This window comes from Somniosus microcephalus, chromosome 5, assembly GCF_052327205.1.
Source record: "Somniosus microcephalus isolate GS21.2 chromosome 5, FLI_Smic_1.0, whole genome shotgun sequence".
Taxonomy (NCBI): Eukaryota; Metazoa; Chordata; class Chondrichthyes; order Squaliformes; family Somniosidae; genus Somniosus; species Somniosus microcephalus.
Genome location: NC_140991.1, coordinates 212340503 through 212362667, shown reverse-complemented (window position 1 = coordinate 212362667; position 22165 = coordinate 212340503). Strand labels below are relative to the sequence as shown.

At 40.8% G+C, this 22165-nt stretch overlaps 1 protein-coding gene across 4 annotated transcripts in view; it reads left to right on the top strand.

Annotated features, from left to right (window-relative positions):
- snx10b (sorting nexin 10b) overlaps positions 1-22165 on the top strand; it is a 74845-nt gene that overhangs the window by 24663 nt on the left and 28017 nt on the right. For 2 of the 4 annotated variants that reach the window (XM_085988649.1, XM_085988648.1), the window contains exons 1-5: positions 11765-11810; positions 12607-12838; positions 14356-14442; positions 16143-16243; positions 17989-18087. In XM_085988649.1, coding sequence (XP_085844775.1) covers positions 12737-12838; positions 14356-14442; positions 16143-16243; positions 17989-18087 — 389 coding nt within the window. In that variant the 5' untranslated portion in view covers positions 11765-11810; positions 12607-12736. Of the gene's footprint in view, positions 1-11734; positions 11811-12606; positions 12839-14355; positions 14443-16142; positions 16244-17988; positions 18088-22165 lie in introns of those variants that run through there. The other 2 variants (XM_085988651.1, XM_085988650.1) reach the window with 2 other exon arrangements.

Here is a 22165-nt window from a genome sequence, read left to right as displayed (position 1 = left end):
GCCTTGGCTAATGTTCTCTTTCTAGCTTACTATTTAAACCTTTAAGGTTCAGACATATTCTCACTCATTTGCTGTTTGGTTTGACTACTGTTGCCATACTGCTGACACTAGTTTGGTTCTTGACCTTTTTCATTGCATCAAGTTTCTCCATTTTATTCAGCTCGTCACAAACTTTATCATGAAGTGAGATTGATGTTTTCCTTGGTGCATGTATAATGATTGAGCAGTTGACTTTTATTCATATGCTTTGCTTTTATGCATCTTAAGTCTTTAAATAGAGCAGCCTACATCTGTCACTTTTCAGCATTTTATTGTTAATGACTGCATCAGATCTCTTGATAAGTCTTAACTGATGGTGCTGCATTCCAGGAACTGGCTCAACTTGTTCCAGACATTTAAATTCCAGGCTTTATATTCACATCACATTTTCCTATTTGCTTGATATGGCCAGAGTACATTACCAACTTTACATTAGATTTGCTCCGTTGTATACTTGGCTTCTTGTAAATTGACTGTGGCACAGCTTTAAAATGAACTCCCATGCCTAGCTTAAAGATCTTGTGGGAATGAGGCTTCACATTACCTGAGTACTCAATTGTTCTTTCTGGGCAGTCTTTGGGATCCGCACACTTGAGTTAAAACAGCTTTCTGCTGAGCATGGGTTGTAAATTGTGTAAGGGGATTTTAAGCAAATGTATCTCCACAGATCAGAGGGCTGACATGTATGTCCATCATGTCAGGAATCGAGTCACTTGTGTTTATATGGTAATAAAATGATGGGGCGTTTATTCGGGCACTTTTGTGTTAATGGAAGTGCATGTTTGTTTAGTTCATGTTATTCTGTTGACATTTGTATGTATCTTTGAACTATGATTTGCATGGAATGTAGTGATCGAAGGTGAAATTTGGTATGAGATGCAAGTGAACCATTGTTCAGCTCCTACTAGAATTGTGAAGTGTGATGTCACACAGAGCGCTCATACTGGTTTTGTGAAGTATGGAGTTTCAGTAAAGTCCTGATTCTGTATTGAAACAACTGTGTGCGTAAGTAATCTGGTGTTTAAAGTAACGAGATGAACAAGAAAGCAGTCTAACCGATCTTCCTTTCATTGTATGAAGTGACTGATATTCCAGCTATGTTTTGGTGCTTGGCAAATATTCAGCTGCTTTCTGTAGATCTACGCTCCTATTTGCTTAGTAATTTTGCTCTGACTTTATCATCTGTTATCTCGATTAAAATTCTGCCTTTAATGAGGCTTCTGCTCACACTTGTCTTTTTTCACAAATCGTATCTATTAAATATTGATCAATGCTTTCTCCTTTGAGCTTGAAACCTGGTTTGAACACATGTCATCTGTATTAATCTTCTGAAATGTAATGCATTCTTCAAATGTGCCTACTTAATGGTTGTATTGCGTACACTTCAAAACACTGCTTCCATTTTCTCTGTGCTTCTACAACATTTCCTTCAGGTCTTCTATGATCCGGGAGCTTTACATCTCCCAGTTCTGACACCATGTAAAGGTTTGTAGCCTGCTGAACATCTTTAATCTCGGGACACTTCTGTACCATGTCTCAGCTTTATTTAAGATGTCAGCCTTCTCTGAGCCTGTGGAGGTCATAGATTAATTCCATCTCTGATCACTACCTACCTCAATACAAATTTTATTGGAATGCTTTAGGTACTGCTCAAGTTCTCCATTTTTATGTGGCAGCTGTGGCTCAGTAGGTAGCACACTCGCCACTGAGTCAGAAGGTTGTGGGTTCAAATCCCACTCCAGAGACTTGAGCACAATCTAGCAGTGCTGCACTGTCTGAGGTGCCATCTTTCGGCTACGACATTAAACCAAGGCCCTGTCTGCTCTCCGGTGGATGTAAAAGATGCCATGGCACTATTTAGAAGAAGAGCAGGGGAGTTATCCCAGTGTCCTGGCCATATTTATCCCTCAGTCAACATAATCACATTGCTGTTTATGGGAGCTAGTTGTGTGCAATTGACTGCTCCGTTTCCTACATTACAACCGTGACTACACTTCAAAAGTACTTCATTGGCTGTAAAGTGCTTTGGGACGTTCTGAGGTCGTTAAAGGTGTTCTATTAAATGCAAGTTTTTTTTTATATCGCTGCATTTTGACTTTCCAGTAGCCAAGATTTTAGTGAACTAGATGTATTTATTCACCTTTCCACCTGTAGAAGTTTTGCGCCTGTTCTCTTTTAGAATCTGTCAACAGTCTGCTTTCTCATCTGAGTAGTTGTCATCCACCGATCTTCCAAGGAGTTTGAAAAATGGGACATAGTGAGTTAGTAATTTTTATACTTTTTTGTACATTATAAAGCCTCTTTTTGTACAAAAGCAAGGACGTTCTGTTAAACCTTTATAAATCACTGGTTAGACCTCAGTTGGAGTATTGTCCAATTCTGGGCACCACACTATAGGAATATGTTAAGGCCTTGGTATGGGTGCAGAGGAGATTTACCAGAATGGTTCCAGGGATGCAGGACTTCAGTTATGCTACATGGAGAGACTGGAGAAGCTGGGATTGTTCTCTTTAGAGCAGCGAAGGTTAACTGGAGATTTAATAGAAGTGCTCAAAATTATGAGGGGTTTTGATATTGTAAATAGGGTGAATTGCTTTCCACTGACATATTAAGATGATTGGAAAAAGAACCGGTGTGGGGGGGATGAGATGTTTTTACACAGCGAGTTATGATGTGGAATGTATTGCCTGAAGGGGTGGTGGAAGCAGATTCAATAGTTACTTTCAAAAGGGAATTGGATATATGCTTGAAAAGGAAATATTTGCAGGGCTATGGGGAAAGAACAGTGGAGTCCAACTAATTGGATAGCTCTTCCAAAGGGTCGGCACAGACACAATAGGATGAATGGCCTCCTTCTGTGCTGTAAGATTCTATGTTGTATTGTGCACGGAGGCATTGGCTCATATTTTATGAACAGTATTGCACTGATGCCATACAGTAAGAAGGTAGGATCAAGAAAATCATTCAACACACCTATCTCGCCCAGTTGGACAATGCACACTGCACTCTTGGCTTGTCTGTTTCTTTAGAAGAATTCTGTCCATATGCTTTTTAGAAGAGTGAACTCTAAACTCTGCCACTTCTGTGCTCTGTGCAGAAGCTGGTCTCTATCGGCAAGCTGGGCTCTGCTGTACAATACATGGGAGCTGCTCCCTGTGTTTATATTACTCAGGTGCCATAACCTGACAGTAGATTCCTAAACCCATTGCAAAATCGAGATGTTTACACTGTGGAGAACTCTGTGCTTGGAGTCCGCTGCACAACTTTTAGTGTAAAAGCACCTTTTGAAGGTTTCTGCTTGTCTTCATTTTCTGTACCAGGTAAGTTTGGAATTCCGTTTATTTCAGAAGCTAGTGTGAAATAGCTTTACTCAACTTCTGTTCAGTTTGCAGTTGATTTTCTGAGCTTATCAGCTGGTGTTGTTTTGTCACTCCTAACATCTTGTAAGATTGGGCCATAATTTGCTGTGGCAGGGCATCTAATGAATCCACTGTTAGTTAGACTTGCCCTTGCATGTTCAGGTGTTTAAAATTATTTGTGTGGCAAGTTGCTGAAAGTGCGAGCTGATAATGGTGCAGCAAGGGAAACTGGGCATCTGGGACCTGAGTGAACGGGGCAAGCAACTGTGTACTCCTTAACCAATCAGATTGAAGGATTGTGAAATTAAAAGTGCAAGGATTGAAGAGAGTGTAAGTTCAAGTGGATGAATTCAATATCCCATCAGGTACAGAAAAAGAAATAGAGGGGAAAAAAGACTGGATTAAGAGAGCGAAAAAGAGGCAACAGAAAAGTTTTTCAAAAATTGACATTTTTTAAATCTTCAACTATTAAAACCTGAAGGAATGAGACTGCACACCTGTAATAGTTAATTTTCAATGCCAGAGAGGTTGACTGGCAGTAATTAACACTCCTCACGTTGTTAAAAGGGTACTTGGACTTGAAATGGACAAGACTTAACTTTCTGTGGCGAGTTTAGTTTGTATCCACCGTGCAAGTACAGCAACTTCATACTGTTCAATGGTGAGGTAGACAGTGAGATGCTAACGGCGGACCAGGGCAATTGGGACAGCAACTTTTGCATTTCAGGGTTTTAGCATGCAGCTGCCCTTGCCTGAAGTTGCTGTAGCATTTACGCATAAACTTTTAGCATGCTACTTCTAACCCATTAGGATATAGAGGCACTGGAGAAGATGCAAAAAAGGTTTACTAGAATGATGCCAGAACTGAGGGGTTATACCTATCACAAAAGATTGAACAGGCTGGGGCTCTTTTCTCTAGAAAAGAGAAGACTGAGGAGTGACATGATAGAGGTCTTTAAGATTATGAAAGGGTTTGATGGGGTAGACTTGGAGAAGACACATCCACTTGCGGGGGAGATCAGAACTAGGGGTCATAAATATAAGGCAGTCTCTAATGAATCCAGTAGGGAATTCAGGAGAAACTTCTTTATCTGCAAAGTGGTTAGAATGTGCCACTCGCTACCACAGTCGTTGAGGCAAGTAGCATAGATGCATTTAAGGGGAAGCTAGACAAACACGAGTGAGCAATGAGTAGAGGTATATGTTGACTGGGTTAGATGAAGGGTGGGAGGAGGCTCACAGGAGCATAAACACTGGCATGGACCTGTTGGGCTGAATGGCCTGTTTCTGTGCTGTAAATACTATCTAATGTCAAGTGGTACTTGGGGACATCATCATTAGGAAGGCTAGTGCCGGTGGTCAAGATCCTCCCCAGCCTGGTTTAAGGGCTGTAAAATTTTTACCTGAGGGCATCTTTTTCGAGCCAATCCAACATAACAAAATGACCAATGCTAAGAGAAACTAGAAAAAGTAAAAAAAAAAAAAAATGTTATGACCAGCATGTAAAACTTCTACCTGTATCTCCTGGGATCTCTTTTTTAGAACTGAGCAGAACCACAACTGGCTGAGGAGGCCAAGTTGCACCCAGGTCTTGCATTGTGAAAACACAGCAACACTAAATGTAGAGATGTTCTGAAAGTCAGCTAATCAGATGGTCAGGATTTGCATGATTTGAAAATTATTCTATTATAAATTACAGATAATCCGCTTGATGACAGTGAACACTCTCAAATTAAATTGTCTTCCTTATCTGTCTGTCATTTACACAAACTTAAAACTGTGTTTGAGCAACATCACAGAAGATCACCTTGGGGATGATTTTGCCAATGGGGAGCTTTTGGAGGCGGGACTCCCACTTGTTGAAGGCAGGACTGAAACCCGACAACTTTTGGCCAACCCACGCTATTTTCCCTTGATTGACCTTGTTAAGCCCGCCCAGCGGGCTTAGTAGGCCAATTAAGGGAAAGCCGGTTGCAGAGAACGTCAACGTATGATGTTTCATCTGTCCATTTTGACAGATGAATTGTCATCGTTTGACAGCTGTGAAGCTGTCAAACAGTGACATTCTTTGTAGTTTGATGAGGTCTTGAACTCAAGACCTCATCAAACTACTTTTCTTTTGTAGAAATGAGATGGTTGTTGCATCTGAGAATGCAATGGCCATCTGTCAGTTCCAAAGCGGAGGTGCGAGACTCTCCGCATAGACACCGACTGAAGCCTGCAGGAAGAAACAAAGGTAAGTACACTTTTAATAACACTTTGCACTTACCTCAGATACTCACCTCTACACTCTTGCACCCATTACTTACCTTCACAGCACACTTGTGCACCCCTGCAGACCCAGTACTCGCCTCGCTGAGCTGGCGGGTTTCGGAACCTTCGTAAAGCACGCACTTGAGGGCAAAAAGGGGATAATCTTATTTTCTGCCTGTTAACTACCTGTTAATAGGCTTTAATCCCTTCCCTCCTCCAAGGAGACGGGACCCGGCGCGGGACGGCTACTTGCCTCCTGGGATATTGGCATGGGGGCAGGTTGGGCACCCGCCCCCAAATTCTGCCATTTTCCTGGCAGTTTCGCCTCCATACCCACCTCCCCAGGGCTGGCAAGATCGTGCCCCTAGTCTTTGGTTAGTCATGAAAGATTGACAATCAGAATTTGAAACCATGCATATCTGGATACTTTGGATATGGGCAAGACTTTCTGTTGTTGGAAACAGACTGCTCAAACGTCAGATGTCTGTGTATCTGTTTCGATGGTCCATCTTTTGTGTTTCAGTCTTGTTCGCAATCATAGATACTGGCTTTACTAACAGCATAGATTATGATGGCAATAGAATAAAATATGGTATAAAAATAAGATAGTAAATTAAACAATGTAGAATTAACAAAAGTACTGTCCATTTTGTGTTTTAACAAGCTATCTTTAACTGGCTTATTTATGGAGTATAACTTTTTTAAATTGGTGATTTTCAAACTTTTCTTAGTGGGGGACCACCTGCAAATATAAACCCATTCATGAAGATCCACTATCCTAATCTCAAAGACTAGCAGCTACCAAAAGAAAAACCGTATTATTGTAGGAAAATGTTTTTGCTATTAGTACACAGCAACAGCAATAACATACTAATAGAGACTTGCATTTATATAGCGCCTTGCATGCATTTATATAGCACCTTTCACGACCTCGCGATGTCCCAAAGTGCTTCAAATACAAAAAAGAATTATGTGCTTGAGATAGACACATCTGATAACCTAATGGATCCCGAATGTGTGACAACCCCACTTTGATCACAAGTTTTAAATGACCCTTTTCAGATATTTACAGAGAACTTTTGTGAGATGCTAAATTTAACTGAAGTTGTGCAGGAATATTCCAGTTAAAACTATGAAACTTAAGCAGCCCATAGAAATTAAAATCACAAGAGCTTCTATAAATTGGAGGTACTGTGGATACCAGAACAACAACTTGCATTTATATAGTACCTTTTTAATGTAGTATAACATCCCAAGCCAAAATCTGACACCGAGTCGCGAGAGTTAAGACAGGTAATCAAAAGCTTGAATCAGAGGTAGGTTTAAGGAGCATCTGAAAGGGGAGAGGTAGAGATTCAGAGAGGTTTAGGGAGGGAATTCCAGAGCATGGGGCCTAGACAGCTGAAGGCACAGCTGCCGATAGAGGGGCAAAAGAAATCTGGGATGCACAAGAGGCCAGAATTGGAGTAACACCAAGTTCTCAAAGGGCTTATAGGGCTAGAGATATTCACCATCTAGAATCGGGGCAGAGGGTATTTAAGAATAATAAATTTAATTAATTACATAGAATGGGAGATCAGGTGATGTGTTGCTGCTGCAATATGTGGGAGCTGGTGAACACCATTGATGCTCACGGTGATCACATTTGCAGTAAGTGTTGGCTGCTCGAGGAACTCTGGCTCCGTGTTGAAGAGCTGGAGTCCGAGCTTCAAACACTGAGACACATCAGGGAGGGGGAGAGTTACCTGGACTCTGTGTATCACGAGGTATTCACACCAATTAGATTAATTAATTCAGATGTAGTCCGTGGCCAGGGTCAGGATGGTGTGACTAGAAGTGAGGCAGGTACGGGGATCCAGGAGGTAGTGTTGGAGGAGCCGCAGCCATTGCACTTGTCCAACAGGTTCGAGGCTCTTACTCCCTGTGAGGATGGGAACAGGGACTGCGGGGAGGATGAGCAACCTGACCATAGCACCGTGGAGTAGGGGGCCATTCAAGTGGGGGGAATTAAAAGAAATGTTGTAGTGGTAGGGGATAGTATCGTTAGGGGGATAGATAGAGTTCTTTGCAGCCGAGAGCGAGAGTCCCGAAGGCTGTGTTGCCTGCCCGGTGCCAGGGTTAAGGACATCTCCTCTGGACTGGAGAGAAACTTGGAGTGGGAGGGGGAGGATCCGGTTGTCGTGGTCCATGTTGGTACCAATGACATAGATAGGACAAGGAAGGAGGTTCTGCTGAGGGAGTTTGAGCAGCTAGGGGCCAAATTAAAAAGCAGAACCACAAGGGGGGTAATCTCTGGATTATTACCTGAGCCACGAGCGAATTTGGCTAGGACAAATAAAATTAGAGAGTTAAATGCGTGGCTCAAAGACTGGTGTGGGAGAAATGGGTTTTGCTTCCTGGGACACTGGCACCAGTACTGGGGCAGGAGGGAGCTGTTCCGTTGGGACGGGTTTCACTTGGCCAGTGCTGGGACTAGAGACCTGGCGGATCATATAACTAGGGCTGTAGAGAGGGCTTTAAATTAACTAGTGGGGGGGGGGGGAGGTTCCTAGAGAGCAAATAATAAAAATGACAACAGAGAAGGTCATAGGCTTAGGTAGCAGTGGGGAAATTAAAAACCAGAGCGTGTCAGGAAGGGGCGGAAGGTATGGAGTAAAAGGTAAAGTAATAAAAAGGGCAAAAGCAGGAACTAAGTGTCACAAAACATCTTTGAAAGTTCTCTATCTGAATGCACGTAGCATTTGTAACAAAATAGACGAGTTAATGGCACAAATAACTACATATGGGTATGATCTTGTGGCCATTACAGAAACATGGCTGCAGGGTGACAATGCCTGGGAATTAAACATACCAGGTTATTTAACGATCAGGAAGGACGGGCAGGAAGGAAGGGGAGGTGGGGTGGCTATGTTAATAAAGGAAGGAATCACTGTAATACAGAGAAATGATATTGGGTCAAAAGATCAGGATAATGAAACAGTTTGGGTGGAGGTAAGGAATAATAAGGGGAAAAAAACACTAGTGGGCGTAGTCTATAGGCCTCCGAACAGTTGCAACTCTGTTGGACGGAGTATCAATCAGGAAATAGTTGAGGCTTGTAATAAGGGAACATCTATAATTATGGGGGATTTTAACTATCATTAATTGGACAAATCAAATTGGGCAGGGCTGCCTTGAGGATGAGTTCATTGAGTGTATTAGGGATGGGTTTCTTGAGCAGTATGTAACTGAACCGACCAGGGGGCAAGCAACCTTAGATCTGGTCCTGTGTAACGAGACAGGATTAATTAAAAATATCCTAGTAAAGGATCCCCTTGGAATGAGTGACCATAACATGGTTAAATTCCATATTCAATTAGAGGGTGAGAAGGTTGGATCTCAAACAAGCGTGCTAAGCTTGAATAAAGGAGACTATGAAGGTATGAGAGTGGAATTGAGTAGAGTGGATTGGGAAAATAGATTAAAGGGTAAGACGATACATGATCAGTGGTGTACATTTAAGGAGTTATTTTACAACTTCCAAAAAAAATATATTCCACTGAGAAGAAAAGGGTGTAAAAGAAAAGACAGCCATCCGTGGCTAAGTAAAGAAATTAAGGATAGTATTCGACTAAAAACAAGGGCATATAAGGTAGCCAAATCTAGTGGGAGGATAGAGGATTGGGAAAACTTTAAAAGACAGCAAAAAATAACAAAAAGATTGATTAAGAAAGGGAAGACAGATTATGAAAGTAAATTAGCAAAAAATATAAAAACAGATAGTAAGAGTTTTTATAGTTATATAAAAAGAAAAAGGGTGGCTAAAGTAAATGTTGGTCCCTTAGAGGATGAGACCGGGAAATTAATGGTGGGAAATATGGAGATGGCAAAAACACTGAATATTTTACATCAGTCTTTACAGTAGAGGACACTAAGCATATCCCAACACTGGACAAACAGGGGGCTAAAGGGGGGGGAGGAGCTAAACCCAATCAAAATCACTAAGGAAGTGGTACTCGGTAAAATAATGGGACTCGAGGCGGATAAATCACCTGGACCTGATGGCTTACATCCTAGGGTCTTGAGGGAAGTGGCGGTAAGGATTGTGGATGCATTGGTAATTTTCCAAAACTCCCTGGACTCAGCAAAAGTCCCGGCAGACTGGAAAACTGCTAATGTAACACCCTTATTTAAAAAGGGCAGTAGACAGAAGGCTGGAAACTATAGACTGGTTAGCCTAACATCTGTGGTAGGTAAAATTTTGGAGTCCATTATTAAGGAGACATTTGGATAATCATAATTTAATAGGACAAAGTCAGCATGGTTTTATGAAGGGGAAGTCATGTTTGACAAATTTGCTGGAGTTCTTTGAGGAAGTAACATATAGGGTGGATAAAGGGGAACCAGTGGACGTAGTGTATTTAGACTTCCAAAAGGCATTTGACAAGGTGCCACACAAGATTATTGCTTAAGATAAAAAATCATGGGATTGGGGGTAATATTCTGGCATGGATAGAGGATTGGCTATCTAACAGAAGGCAGAGAGTTGGGATAAATGGTTCATTCTCAGACTGGCAATCAGTAACTAGTGGTGTTCCGCAGGGGTCCGTGCTGGGTCCCCAACTCTTTACAATCTATATTAACGATTTGGAGGAGGGGACCGTGTGCAACATATCAAAGTTTGCAGATGATACTAAGATAGGAGGGAAAGTAGTGAGTGAGGAGGACATAAAAAACCTGCAAGGGGACATCGACAGGCTAAGTAAGTGGGCAGAGATTTGGCAGATGGAATACAATACTGGAAAGTGTGAGGTTATGCACTTTGGCAGGAAAAATCGTAGAGCAAGTTATTATCTTAATGGCAAGAAACTGGAAAGTACTGAAGTACAAAGGGATCTGGGGGTCCTGGTGCACAAAACTCAAAAGGTTAGTATGCAGGTGCAGCAAGTGATTAAGGCGGCCAATGGAATGTTGGCTTTCATTGCTAGGGGGATAGAATATAAAAATAGGGAGGTATTGCTTCAGTTGTACAAGGTATTGGTGAGACCGCACCTGGAATACTGCATACAGTTTTGGTGTCCATAATTAAGAAAGGACATACTTGCTCTCGAGTCAGTACAAAGAAGGTTCACTCGGTTAATCCCGGGGATGAGGGGATGGACATATGAGGAGAGGTTGAGTAGATTGGGACTCTACTCATTGGAGTTCAGAAGAATGAGAGGCGATCTTATTGAAACATATAAGATTATGAAGGGGTTGGATCGGGTGGATGCGGGGAAGATGTTCCCGATGATGGGTGAAACTAGAACTAGGGGGCATAGTCTTAGAATAAGGGGCTGTTCTTTCAAAACTGAGATGAGGAGGAACTACTTCACTCAGAGGGTGGTAGGTCCATGGAATATGCTGCCCCAAAAAGCTGTAGAAGCTACATCATTACATAAATTTATAACAGAAATAGACAGTTTCCTAGAAGTAAAGGGAATTAAGGGTTACGGGGAGCGGGCAGGAATTTGGACATGAGTCTAGGTTCAGATCAGTCATGGCCCTGTGGGTAGCGGAGCGGGCCCAGGGGCCGTGTAGCCTGATCCTTCTCCTATTTCGTGTGTCTAATTCTGTTAGATTCAGGAGATGGTTCTGTGATAGTGGATTGGCGGTTAGGATCAGATCAGCCATGATCTTATTGAATGGCGCGGAGCAGGCTTGAGGGGCCGATTGGCCTACTCCTGCTTCTTATGCTCTTATGTAGAGGGGCAAGGCCATTGAGGGATTTGAACATGAGAATAAGATACTTAATCCAAGCCTAGTGTTCCAGTGTAATTTCTGTTCATCATCTGCTCTTGGAATTTGAATAAAAGGTTCCTCAGTTTGTCAAATTATTAATTCTTGATATGTCTGTCAACTGTTGCCAGTAGACTCGCACAATTTTGACCTAATCTGTTATAGGTTTGGTTTTGTATTTTTATGTTGAGCTCATGTAAAATCAAGTTATTTTAGTAAGTTAAATTTCAATAAAAATGGCAGTAAAGCAGCATGGTGTACCCTAGCTGAGTATAGAAATGTTGCGTGCATTTAGTCTTTTTTTTAAAATTCTATAACGTACCCAGAAATGAAAATACTGTGGATTTCTCATCTAGACTTCTACTAGAAACAATGGAAGAAATGATAAAGGAAAAAAGAAAGGTAAGACGTGTAAATGTTACCAAATTTCTCAATATTTAGATGCCTTTGAAATCTTGGCAGGTTTGTGGAGTTTTGCTGAAGTTCAAATTGTATCCACTATTGTGTATGGTGTTGGGAATTCTGTACGTCATTTTGTGATGCTCAACAGGAAGAGAGTTTGCAGGCAAGGTTCATTTTAACTCTTCGGGTGCAAGTACCTAGAAGAAAGCTGCATTTAAGGCACATCAGGGAATCCTCTATCTTTCTACATCATGTTGTGCTAATGAGTTTTAAATATCTAGTGAAAACAGCTCCACTCTCCAGGTTCATACACAAGGGCTGTTGGCCACAACACCAGTTGTTGCCCTTATCGTTCCGCAAGTGAGAGAAAGTTTGTTCAAATGCCATAATTTATGTATAATGGCCACTTGGCCCAAGTTCCACAAGGCACTTTGCAGCAATGGGTTTCATAGCCATTTGAAAATTTATGTTGGTAATCATGCCACATAGGTTCTCCTTTCTCCACCTCCAGAGCAAGACAAGTTGACTATTCAATAGTCTATTGGTTAAAAAGGACCTCCTGCCTGTGACCAGACAAAACTCTGAAGGCTCTGCTAGTTTAGCCTTGCTTTCTGTTTAATTGCATGAAATCATAGTATCTGACTTGATCAGTGTGAAAGAGTTATTTTATTATGGTAATCCCAAGGTTTATCTTAAAGATTCCTGTTAAGCTGTTAATATATAGAAATCTTATTACAATTGGAAATGGTTTTAAATTTTGCCATTTTATTTCTTGCCAATTTTCTCTCTTCTGAAGACATGGCTCCAGAATTTCCTCGGAGCTGCACCCGCTCCATCACTTTAGGGTTAAGTGGCTCAGAACCAATAATAGCCAGGGACAGACGTATATATCCGAGGGTGCTAAGTGACACTAGGGGCACTACGAGATGCTGACCCTCATCATGAGGGAGTCGGTAAATACAGGGGAAACCCAATCAGATTGGAAATGTCATCATTGTATCTATTTTCAAGAAAGCGGTAAAACCCAGGTAACTATAAACCCATTAGTTTTACATCGGTAACTAGCAAAAAAAATGGAATTGATTATTGAGAACAACGTTGAGTACTTGTATACAAATAACCTAGCAAGTGGAAGCCAAAATAGTTTTGGAAGGAACAAATTCTGCCTCCCTAAACTCCGTGACTCTTGAGAAAGTTATAAACCAGGTGGCTGTTACAAAGCCCTGTTATAGTTTACTTGGCCTTTGGGGAAAACCTTTGATAAAGTTTTGTGTGTAAGGCTGAGGTAGCCTACATAAAACTTGTAGATGGATAAGGAATTGGCTGAAAGAGAGGAAGCAACAGGTACTAAACAGCTAATTTTGAGGCTTCACCCTATAAACTGCTGACCTGTTGTGATTAATACTGCATGCGTAAATATAAATGGAGAGTTTACCTCTTTTTGCCTTGTCCTCTCTGGTTTCCCCCCCCACCCCGAAAAACCCCCTGAATCTTTTAGACTTTTATTTCAATTTACAGAAAAAGAACTAATTCTCATTTTGAGATTTTCAGGACCATTTTAATTTCTCCTTTGGTTAACTGAACTCAAAGCTTGGCTAAATCAGCAAGTGGAAATAACAATTTCACTAGCTGGAAAATAGATCATTAGCTCTCCAGTAAATCCCTACTGGAAATCCTTACTTTTTGAGGACAGCATTGAGCTCAGCTGTGATGGCTTGTATATATGAATAAACTGGCTGATTAGAAGATCAGTCACTTGGGCAAGGTACCAGAGGATTGTTGCTGGCAGAACTGTACTTCAGCATAAAGGTATGGGTGAGAAGATAACTCCTTGGGGCTATATGTTGTGCCTCAAGACCTCAATCTGAACATTGTGGGTCTACGTATGGAGCCTTTTTTCTATATCTGCGTGCCATTGTTTTAAACTTTCCATTTGAATCAAGTTGATCAGCCAACCTGTGAACTGATGTCAGCAGAATTTGCTTTCAAATTTCACCTGTTGTTTTTTTTTTTTTTGGTGATACTAGCAAGGTAGTATTTACTGTCCATTCCTAGTAACCCTGAGGGCATTGAGTCAACCACATAAAGCAGGTTAGGATGGCAGGTCCCTTCCCAAAAGGACATTAGTGAACTAGTCGAGCTTTATGCCCACTTTACCTGATGCCAACCCATAAATTACCAGATTTATAGAATTCAATTTTACAGCTTGGGACTTGAACTCTCTCCCTCTAGGTTACGAGTCCAGTATCATAACCATTGGGTCACAGTACCTTGCCCTCCTTCACACAATGAACAATGGGTAAATTATTGGTACTTTCTACTGCCTGGAAGATCGTACTAAAAATAACTAAGTTATTTGTGGGTTTTGTGAATCTGCTGACTATTATGTCTAAAGGAATTTCCATTATGAAGCAAGACATCTAACTTCTGGAATGCTGTCACATGTTCTAGTATCTTGTATAAAAGCACTACATTTAATAAAGCTTTCATACATGCTGGTGTGAAGTGACCATTTCTAACATCCTTCTCTACTATGCCAAATCAGGAATTCATCAGTGTGTGGGTGCGAGATCCAAGAATCAAGAAAGAAGATTCATGGCACTCCTATGTAGATTATGAAATTTGTGTTCACGTAAGTGCATTATATTTAGTAATCTACATTTCTAGAAATAACAATTTTTGGAAGATTTTGGCTACAAGATAAAGTTACATTTCCATTCAATAACATTTCTACCTTGTGCTAAATATTATGATTTAACCTATTATTATTTGCAGCAGAGGTAAAAGTTTCAGTATAACTATGTAGTTATACTGCTACTTATTCATGTTTGTGTGCATCACTTTCAAATTCACTGCCACTTCTCTTCTAGGAATGCCCACCTTGAAGTTCTGCTCTTCTCTTCGACGGGATCTCCGTTTGGCTCTTCACACTTCATCTAGAGCCATCCTTTGTTCTTTACCTGTCCTATTTCCATCTCATCTCGCCTTGAATATCTCTTAATGTCTCTTCACCCCCCCCCCCCCCCACAGACCTTCCCTTTTGTACTTTCATCCCCTCCCCCATTTCCCAGCCCCCAAACTTGCTTTTTAATCTGTTTCATTTCCTGCTTTTTTTCTCAGTTCTGACGAAGGGTCTTCGACCTGAAACGTTGACTCTCTATCTCTCCACGGATGTTGCCTGGCCTGCTGAGTTTTTCCAGCGTTTTCTGTTATTTCAAGTTGACAATCTGACTTTCAAGCACGTTAAAATGAGATGCAAGACGACCACTGCTTGGAGTCTGTACCGGTGCAAAGCTCTGTTTTAAAAATAATTTCAGATTATCCACTGGCCCTCTTGGGGATTTTATAAACTTATTCTTAAATCTTTTCAAATCCTGAGAAAGTGGGTGCTCCTGCCCATTCTCTTATACCTTTTTTAAAATTAGCTATTTGGGGAGTGGATCTCTACGTGCATTTAATCACACACACGCATCCTTGATGCTGTGCTCATATGGGGTGCAATATTGCACTGCTATCAGCTGTAGTTTAACTGCACTCGAAGCAACCGGAGTTAATTTTGTAAACACTTCCTATCACTTTTTAAATTTGTTTTATATGTAAACATGTTTAGTTTTCTGTTGTATGAAGCTGTTTCTAAAATTGTCTGCCCCAAGCTTGGTCAATAATTTCCCTCTGGTTATTGTGTGCTTAGTAATATAAATGTAAAGAAAACTGTTTCTGATTTCATTATAAATGGCAGTCTGATTAAATCATCCACTGTTTCTAATGTTGCTAATGCATAGTGATCAAAGGGAATCTTCCCTCGTTTTACTGTGGTGTGTTTTGTTTTAACATTGCTCCCATTTTTCTTTTTAGTTTTTGAAAGTTTGAGCTTTTACACCGGCCAGAAAGGGAGGTATACACTGCACTGCAATACATGACTCTTGAGCTTTTCAGAAAAGCAAGACTTCAAAACTTTTACTGTCAAACTGAATTTTGTACCCACAAGCACATTTTTAATCTTTAGGGTAGATAGATTTTTCTCTTGGCATCAGGTACGCATTGTTGCCACATTCCTGGAACCACATATTAAAAGCTTTGAATTACCTGAGCTACCCACAGTTTATAAAATAAATCTATTCTTGGGCATGTGTAAGCTAAGTAGTATAAAAATGCCTTTTTTCAATGCTTAAAATGCCAATCCTGTTGATGCTTCAATAACTAAATGTTCAGTCTTCAGCCACAATTTTCTGCATTTTACATTTAAAATTGGATTGTCAGTGAATGGGGGAAACACTTTTTTTTACTTCTCAACGTAATTTTTTTTCTCAAACTTTTTTTTGTTTCTTACAGACTAATAGTATGTGTTTCACAAAGAAGGCTTCCTGTGTCCGAAGACGGTACAGAGAATTTGCTTGGCTCAGGCAGCGACTTCAAGACAATGCTGTATTGATGTGCGGTTTTATTTTTGCTTCTATTTTTAAAGCCAGTCTGTTTTGCATGGTATTCAACCCCACAAGGGTAGAAAGATGACTTGTCAAAATACCAATGCAGCTTTTAATTAGACATCCCAATGTGTAACAGTAAAACATGCCTTCTAGTTTTTTCCCTCTCTCTCTGTCCTCTCTGGTGAAGTGCCCAGCCATTGCTTGGGATTGCTCAATATCTGATTGGCAGTTGTAGGAAACAGCAGACAATAGTTGTCACAGTATGTTAGTACAAATGTACTGGGCCTGATGATTTAATGTAAATATTCCAGAACTTATTGCATAGAATGTACAGCACAGAAACAGGCTTAGCTTGTTTAGTGCATCAACCATTGACCAGAATCTTAACTGGACAAACCACATAAATACTGTGGCTACAAGAGCAGGGCAGAGGCTGCGTATTCCGCAGTGAGTGACTCGCCTCCTGACTCCCCAAAGCCTTTCCACCATCTACAAGGCACAAGTCAGGAGTGTGATGGAATACTCTCCACTTGCCTGGATGAGTGCAGCTTCAACAACACTCAAAGCTCAATACCATCCAGAATAAAACAGCCCACTTGATTGGCATTCTATTCACCACCTTAAACATTCACTCCCTCCATGCGCCGTGGCTGCAGTGTACCATCTACAAGATGCACTGCAGTAACTCGCCAAGGCTCCTTCGGCAGCATCTCCCAAACCCGCGACCTTTACCACCTAGAAGGATAAGGGCAGCAGGCGCATGGGAACACCACCACCTCCAAGATCCCTCCAAGTCACACATCATCCTGACTTGGAAATATATCACCGATCCTTCATCACTAGGTCAAAATCCTGGAACTCCCTCCCTAACAGCACTCTGGGAGTACCTTCACCACATGGACTGCAGCGATTCAAGAAGGCAGCTCACCACCACCTTCTCGTGGGCAATTATGGATGGGCAATAAATGCTGGCTTTGCCAGTGACCCCCACATCCCATGAATGAATCCTGTGTAGCCTCCATTATGAAAAGTAAATCCATAAATTTATGGGAGTGATGCAACAATGCACAGCATTTCTAGTATCACAATCTAAAGCAATCACCTCTTTGTTTGCTGTTTAAAGTCTTCCATAGTACAGTTTGCCGCACTCATGTATACATAGAGATGTGGATGCTTAGACTGGTATTTCACTTCCATTTTCTCCTCTTCTACCACCTCCACCCACTCCTTCAAACATGCCTGAGATATCGAGGCCAACTCCCAATGTTGCACTGGCTGAGATTGACCGATTTTGAGACTGGGAGCTTTCTGATCAGTCTTGCTGTGTAGCACCGCTAATTAACTGCTGCATTGCACTTTGTATTTATCCACTGAATCATCGGAGATAATTGGAGTTTATTGGGGATAAAAATTGTTAAAGCACGAGACTTTGTTGATGGTTGCTATAATATTGTTTTTTATTGTCAGTTGTCAGTTAATTGAAGACCAAGCAGTGCAAGATATTCTAGATTTCAGTTCTTCTAGCTCTGTCATGGTTGTGTAATACATCGAAGTTATTTGTACAAAGCCCTTCCTGTTGCATACTATGGCTCTTACAGTAATGTTGCTTATTTTTGAGATTCACTGATGTAATGCTTCCAATTTTTTTTCCAGTGATAGCACAAGATTAACAGTTTGTAACAGTTTGTAATAACTGTTGGTGGCCAGCTGATCTGAGCACTGAAAGTTCATTGTCCTTATTCTTTTTACAGGAGTTTACCAGAGTTTCCTCCTAAAAACCCTTTTTTTAGTGCCAGTAATGCCCAGCTTGTAGAGCAGCGCCGCCAAGGACTCCAAGAATTTCTCGAGAAGTAAGTACCTGCTGCACAGCTTAATTTATATTTACAGAATCTGTCATGGCAAGTGAGCCTAGTCATGGTTGTTACAAGACAATGCATGAATTTTAAACTTTTATGGCAACCAGCTTTCCCCTATATTCCCCTTTTTTTACAAGTGTAATCCTTACCTCTCTCAGCAAATCAGGTGAGTTAGAATGATAAATATGGTGTTTGCACCTGATGAATTTCCTTTCTCTCTTTGCTCCTCCAAGCTTTTTGATCTTGCAATTAGAATTGGCTTGCACAGAATGTGTTAACTTGTTTTCTGTATGTAGGATTTTTGCTGTTCACTATTTGGATGTCATACTGGTCATGTGCAGCTAATCAAGATGTTGTGCAATAAGTGTGAATTTTGCTGCTGCTTGCTCCATGTACAAGGTTTAGCTTAAGTACTCAATCCTGAAGGTTAAACCACAAAGTTAGATCATAAGGTGTGGGTTGATGAACTCCATATCCTAGGAATGTCAGTCTCCTTCTCCATCCCCTCCACCCCCGCCCCCAACCACTCACAACCGAATATGTGACTCATGCAAGTTACAACGAACATGCAAATTGATACAATTGAAAATGATTACTGGAACAGTTGTGTATTTGTTTGTCACACATGGTTTGAGTTTTCAATCTCTGTAGATAACGATAAGGAAACCAACATGTGCATTATCCCTATTGCATTTTTTACTGAACATTTACTGTACAGGAATAAAGAAGGCAGAAATTAAAACTGTATTTTACAGGAATGAACCTAAATATGTAAGCGTCCTACATCTACTTTTGATTTTGTCAATAATTTGATTTTTTTTTTTTGTTTGCCTTTGGTATGTCCAGGACTTGCTATAGTGAGCTATATATTTTTTTTTAAAACCTGTAAACTTCTCAATGCCAATAGAAAATTACACTTTGCTCAGTTTTACTGAATTGCTTTGTTCCTGTTTTCTGGATGCTGTCTTAACCTGTGCCTTTTGTTTAATAACCACTGCCATCTTGTGGTTGAAGGTTTGTACTGCAGTAAATTTGTGGCTATAGCTCTGGTGTGTTGCTGAGAATTTATTTTATTTAAGCTAGGTATTTTCTTGTAAAGATTAAGTAAATTGTCCCTGTTCCCCTATTCTACTGTGGGCAGATTTTTCAACAACAGTAAACTGTTCAAACATGAGATTTATGCATGCAGTTACTTCAATGCTATGATCACAACTTTAAAGTTACTGTGCATGTGTAGTTCTTGTGCTTGTGCAGTCACATTCTTTTTTGAATGTAATAGTGGCTCCTTGCTGACGTGTGAAGACCTGTACAATCCAGCAATACTAAAACACAATGCTGCCTCTCCAGACAGATTGAGAGGCCAGTCTGCTCACGGCCAAGTCAAGTGGCGGGTGCTACTAATGGAAGCTGTTTGTGTCTCCAACCAAAACAAACAGAAATTGCTCACTCCCACTACTTTTGGCAAGAGTGTGGGGCCATTTTACTCTGGAATTGTTGCCAGTGGTGCTGTTGTATCAGAGACAACCCTGTAATACATATTTTCTTTCGAATGGCTAATTCAATAAATTACAAATGCGCAGGCCCAAAAATGCCTGCCTGATGAGTGTGACTTAATGCTTGGCCATGATGTGCAATACTAGTAATGAATGCATTTGTGGTGAAATTCGCTCTATCTGCAATTTAAGTGAAGGCGTTTATTTCAAATTGGTTAATGCCTTGGTGAAAAAATAATTGATAAATTCAAATGAACAAATGAAGGAGTTTTCTAGTATGCACAGCACAATTTAAGTTGATAGAATGTAGCCTACAGTACTGACATTTTTGGCGAATTGTCACAGTTAACAAATTTGTTTGACACTGTTAATGGTTACTCTGGTCTTGATTCTTAAATTTATATATACAGGTATTTATATCCTGTACGATTGTCTGAGCTTACACAATTGGCTGTGTAGGCAAATTATACCTTTTATAGTGTGTGAGCAGTTGTACCTCCAGTATGAAATCACAGCAGAGTACAGGACTTGCTGTGAATTGGTTCTGAGCCAGAGTTAGGATTTGGACTCTACCCAGCCAGCCTGCCACTTTGGCACCTGTGTTTGCTCCACTCACCGAACACTATTATTTTTTTTATTTTGAGTTCAGACAACACAGTCTGGGATTATTAAACAGAATGATAGAAAGACTTGCATTTATATAGTGCCTTTCACGACCACCGGACATCTCAAAGCGCTTTACAGCCAATGAAGTGGAGTCCCTGTTGTAATGTGGGAAACATTGTAAAAGGGTAAGCCATTGTGCAGCAATTACTGCCAGGTTTGAGACTGGCTGAAGCTGGTTTTGAATTTAATACATGTAATGGATAATATCCAGACTCTCTGGTAGGTGTAATCTAAACTTAATGGGTGTGGGAGATGACCTTGCACATTGTCAAGTCCTGAAAGTGTCCAAAAGTGTGTTTTAGGATAAATACCTGTGCCTGTTCAGCAAGTGATTCCTGCTAGTGCCAGATTGGTCAGGCAGTGTAGAAGTTATGGTACGCCTCACCAAACACATTCACTGTCTGGCTTTGACTTCACTGAGCATCATTCTGCAGCACCAATAAGATATGGCTCTCTCCATCTCCAGATGGCGCACTGAATAGATTATAGCTGGAAAGTCTCCTGGCTGGCATTTTAAACCAAATTGCAGCCTTAGTTTGAATGATAATTCTATATTCGATCTCCTTCCTGGGGGTTGCAAGAGTAAACATATTGGATGATTCAATCCAGTCTCTGGTATATGACTCATCTAGCAGTCGTGTGCTTTTTAGGTCTCTTGTATTTATTTCAGCTGAGTATTCTTTATTGTAGATTTCTCAAGATAAATGGGTAAAGGGAAAGGAGGAATTGCATATGTTGTGATGCAAATTAAATGAATGAGCGCTGCACATCCAGCCAGTAGTGTGGGACAGCTACTGATCAGTTCCCATACTGTTATCAAGACCTGGTCCCCATTGCAACCAGTGGAGCTGTTTGGAATGCCTTCGTCAGTAATGTCACCAAAGTGCACAAGTAGTGAGGAGGTCTTCCATGGTAGTTTCCAAGATGTGAGAAATTATACTTGGTTTTTCAAAAAAAAAGTTAGCCAATATCTTTATATTTAAATAAATTGAGTGAAAGGGTATTTTGAACAAAACTTAATCTTTCTCCCGCCCCAGTTACCCTCTCATTTCCTTCTCCCCCTTTTTAATTAATGCATCAGACATGAGCTTCATGTCCTTTTAATCCCCCTTCCAAGCCAAGTAACTCGTGATGTTGCATGTGCTTACTCATTTATCTTCAATGTTTCAACTAAAATGGCAGGGGGTTGGGAACCTGAGCAGGGAGACAGAGGAAAGGGAAACAGGGATAGAAGCAAAAGACAGGAAGGAGAAAAACAAAGGTGGCAGTCAGAGAAATCAAGGGTTTCAATCAAATATGGCCACAGTAAATAATTCTAAAAGGTCTAAGAGAATTTAAAAAAAACAAGCCTGAAGGCTTTGTGTCTTAATGCAAGGAGCATTCGTAATAAGGTGGATGAATTAGCAGTGCAAATAGAAGTAAATGAATATGATATGATTGGGATTACGGAAACATGGCTCCAGGGTGACCAAGGCTGGGAACTCAACATACAGGGGTATTCAGGAAAGATAGGCAAAATGGAAAAGGAGGTGGGGTAGCATTGCTGGTTAAAGAAGGGATTAACACAATTGTAAGGAAAGATATTAGCTCTGATGATGTGGAATCTGTATGGGTAGAACTGAGAAATACCAAGGGGCAGAAAATGTTAGTGGGAGTGGTAGATAGACCTCCCAAGCAGTAATGCAGAGGTTGGGGATGGCATTAAAAGGGAAATTAGAGAAGCGTGCAATAAGGGCACAGCAGTCATCATGGGTGACTTTAATCTACATATAGATTGGGCTAACCAAATTAGCAACAATAATGTGGAGGAGGAATTCCTGGAGTGTATATGGGATGGTTTCCTGGACCAATATGTCGAGGAACCAACTAGGGATCAGGCCATCTTAGACTGGGTATTATGCAATGAGAGGGTT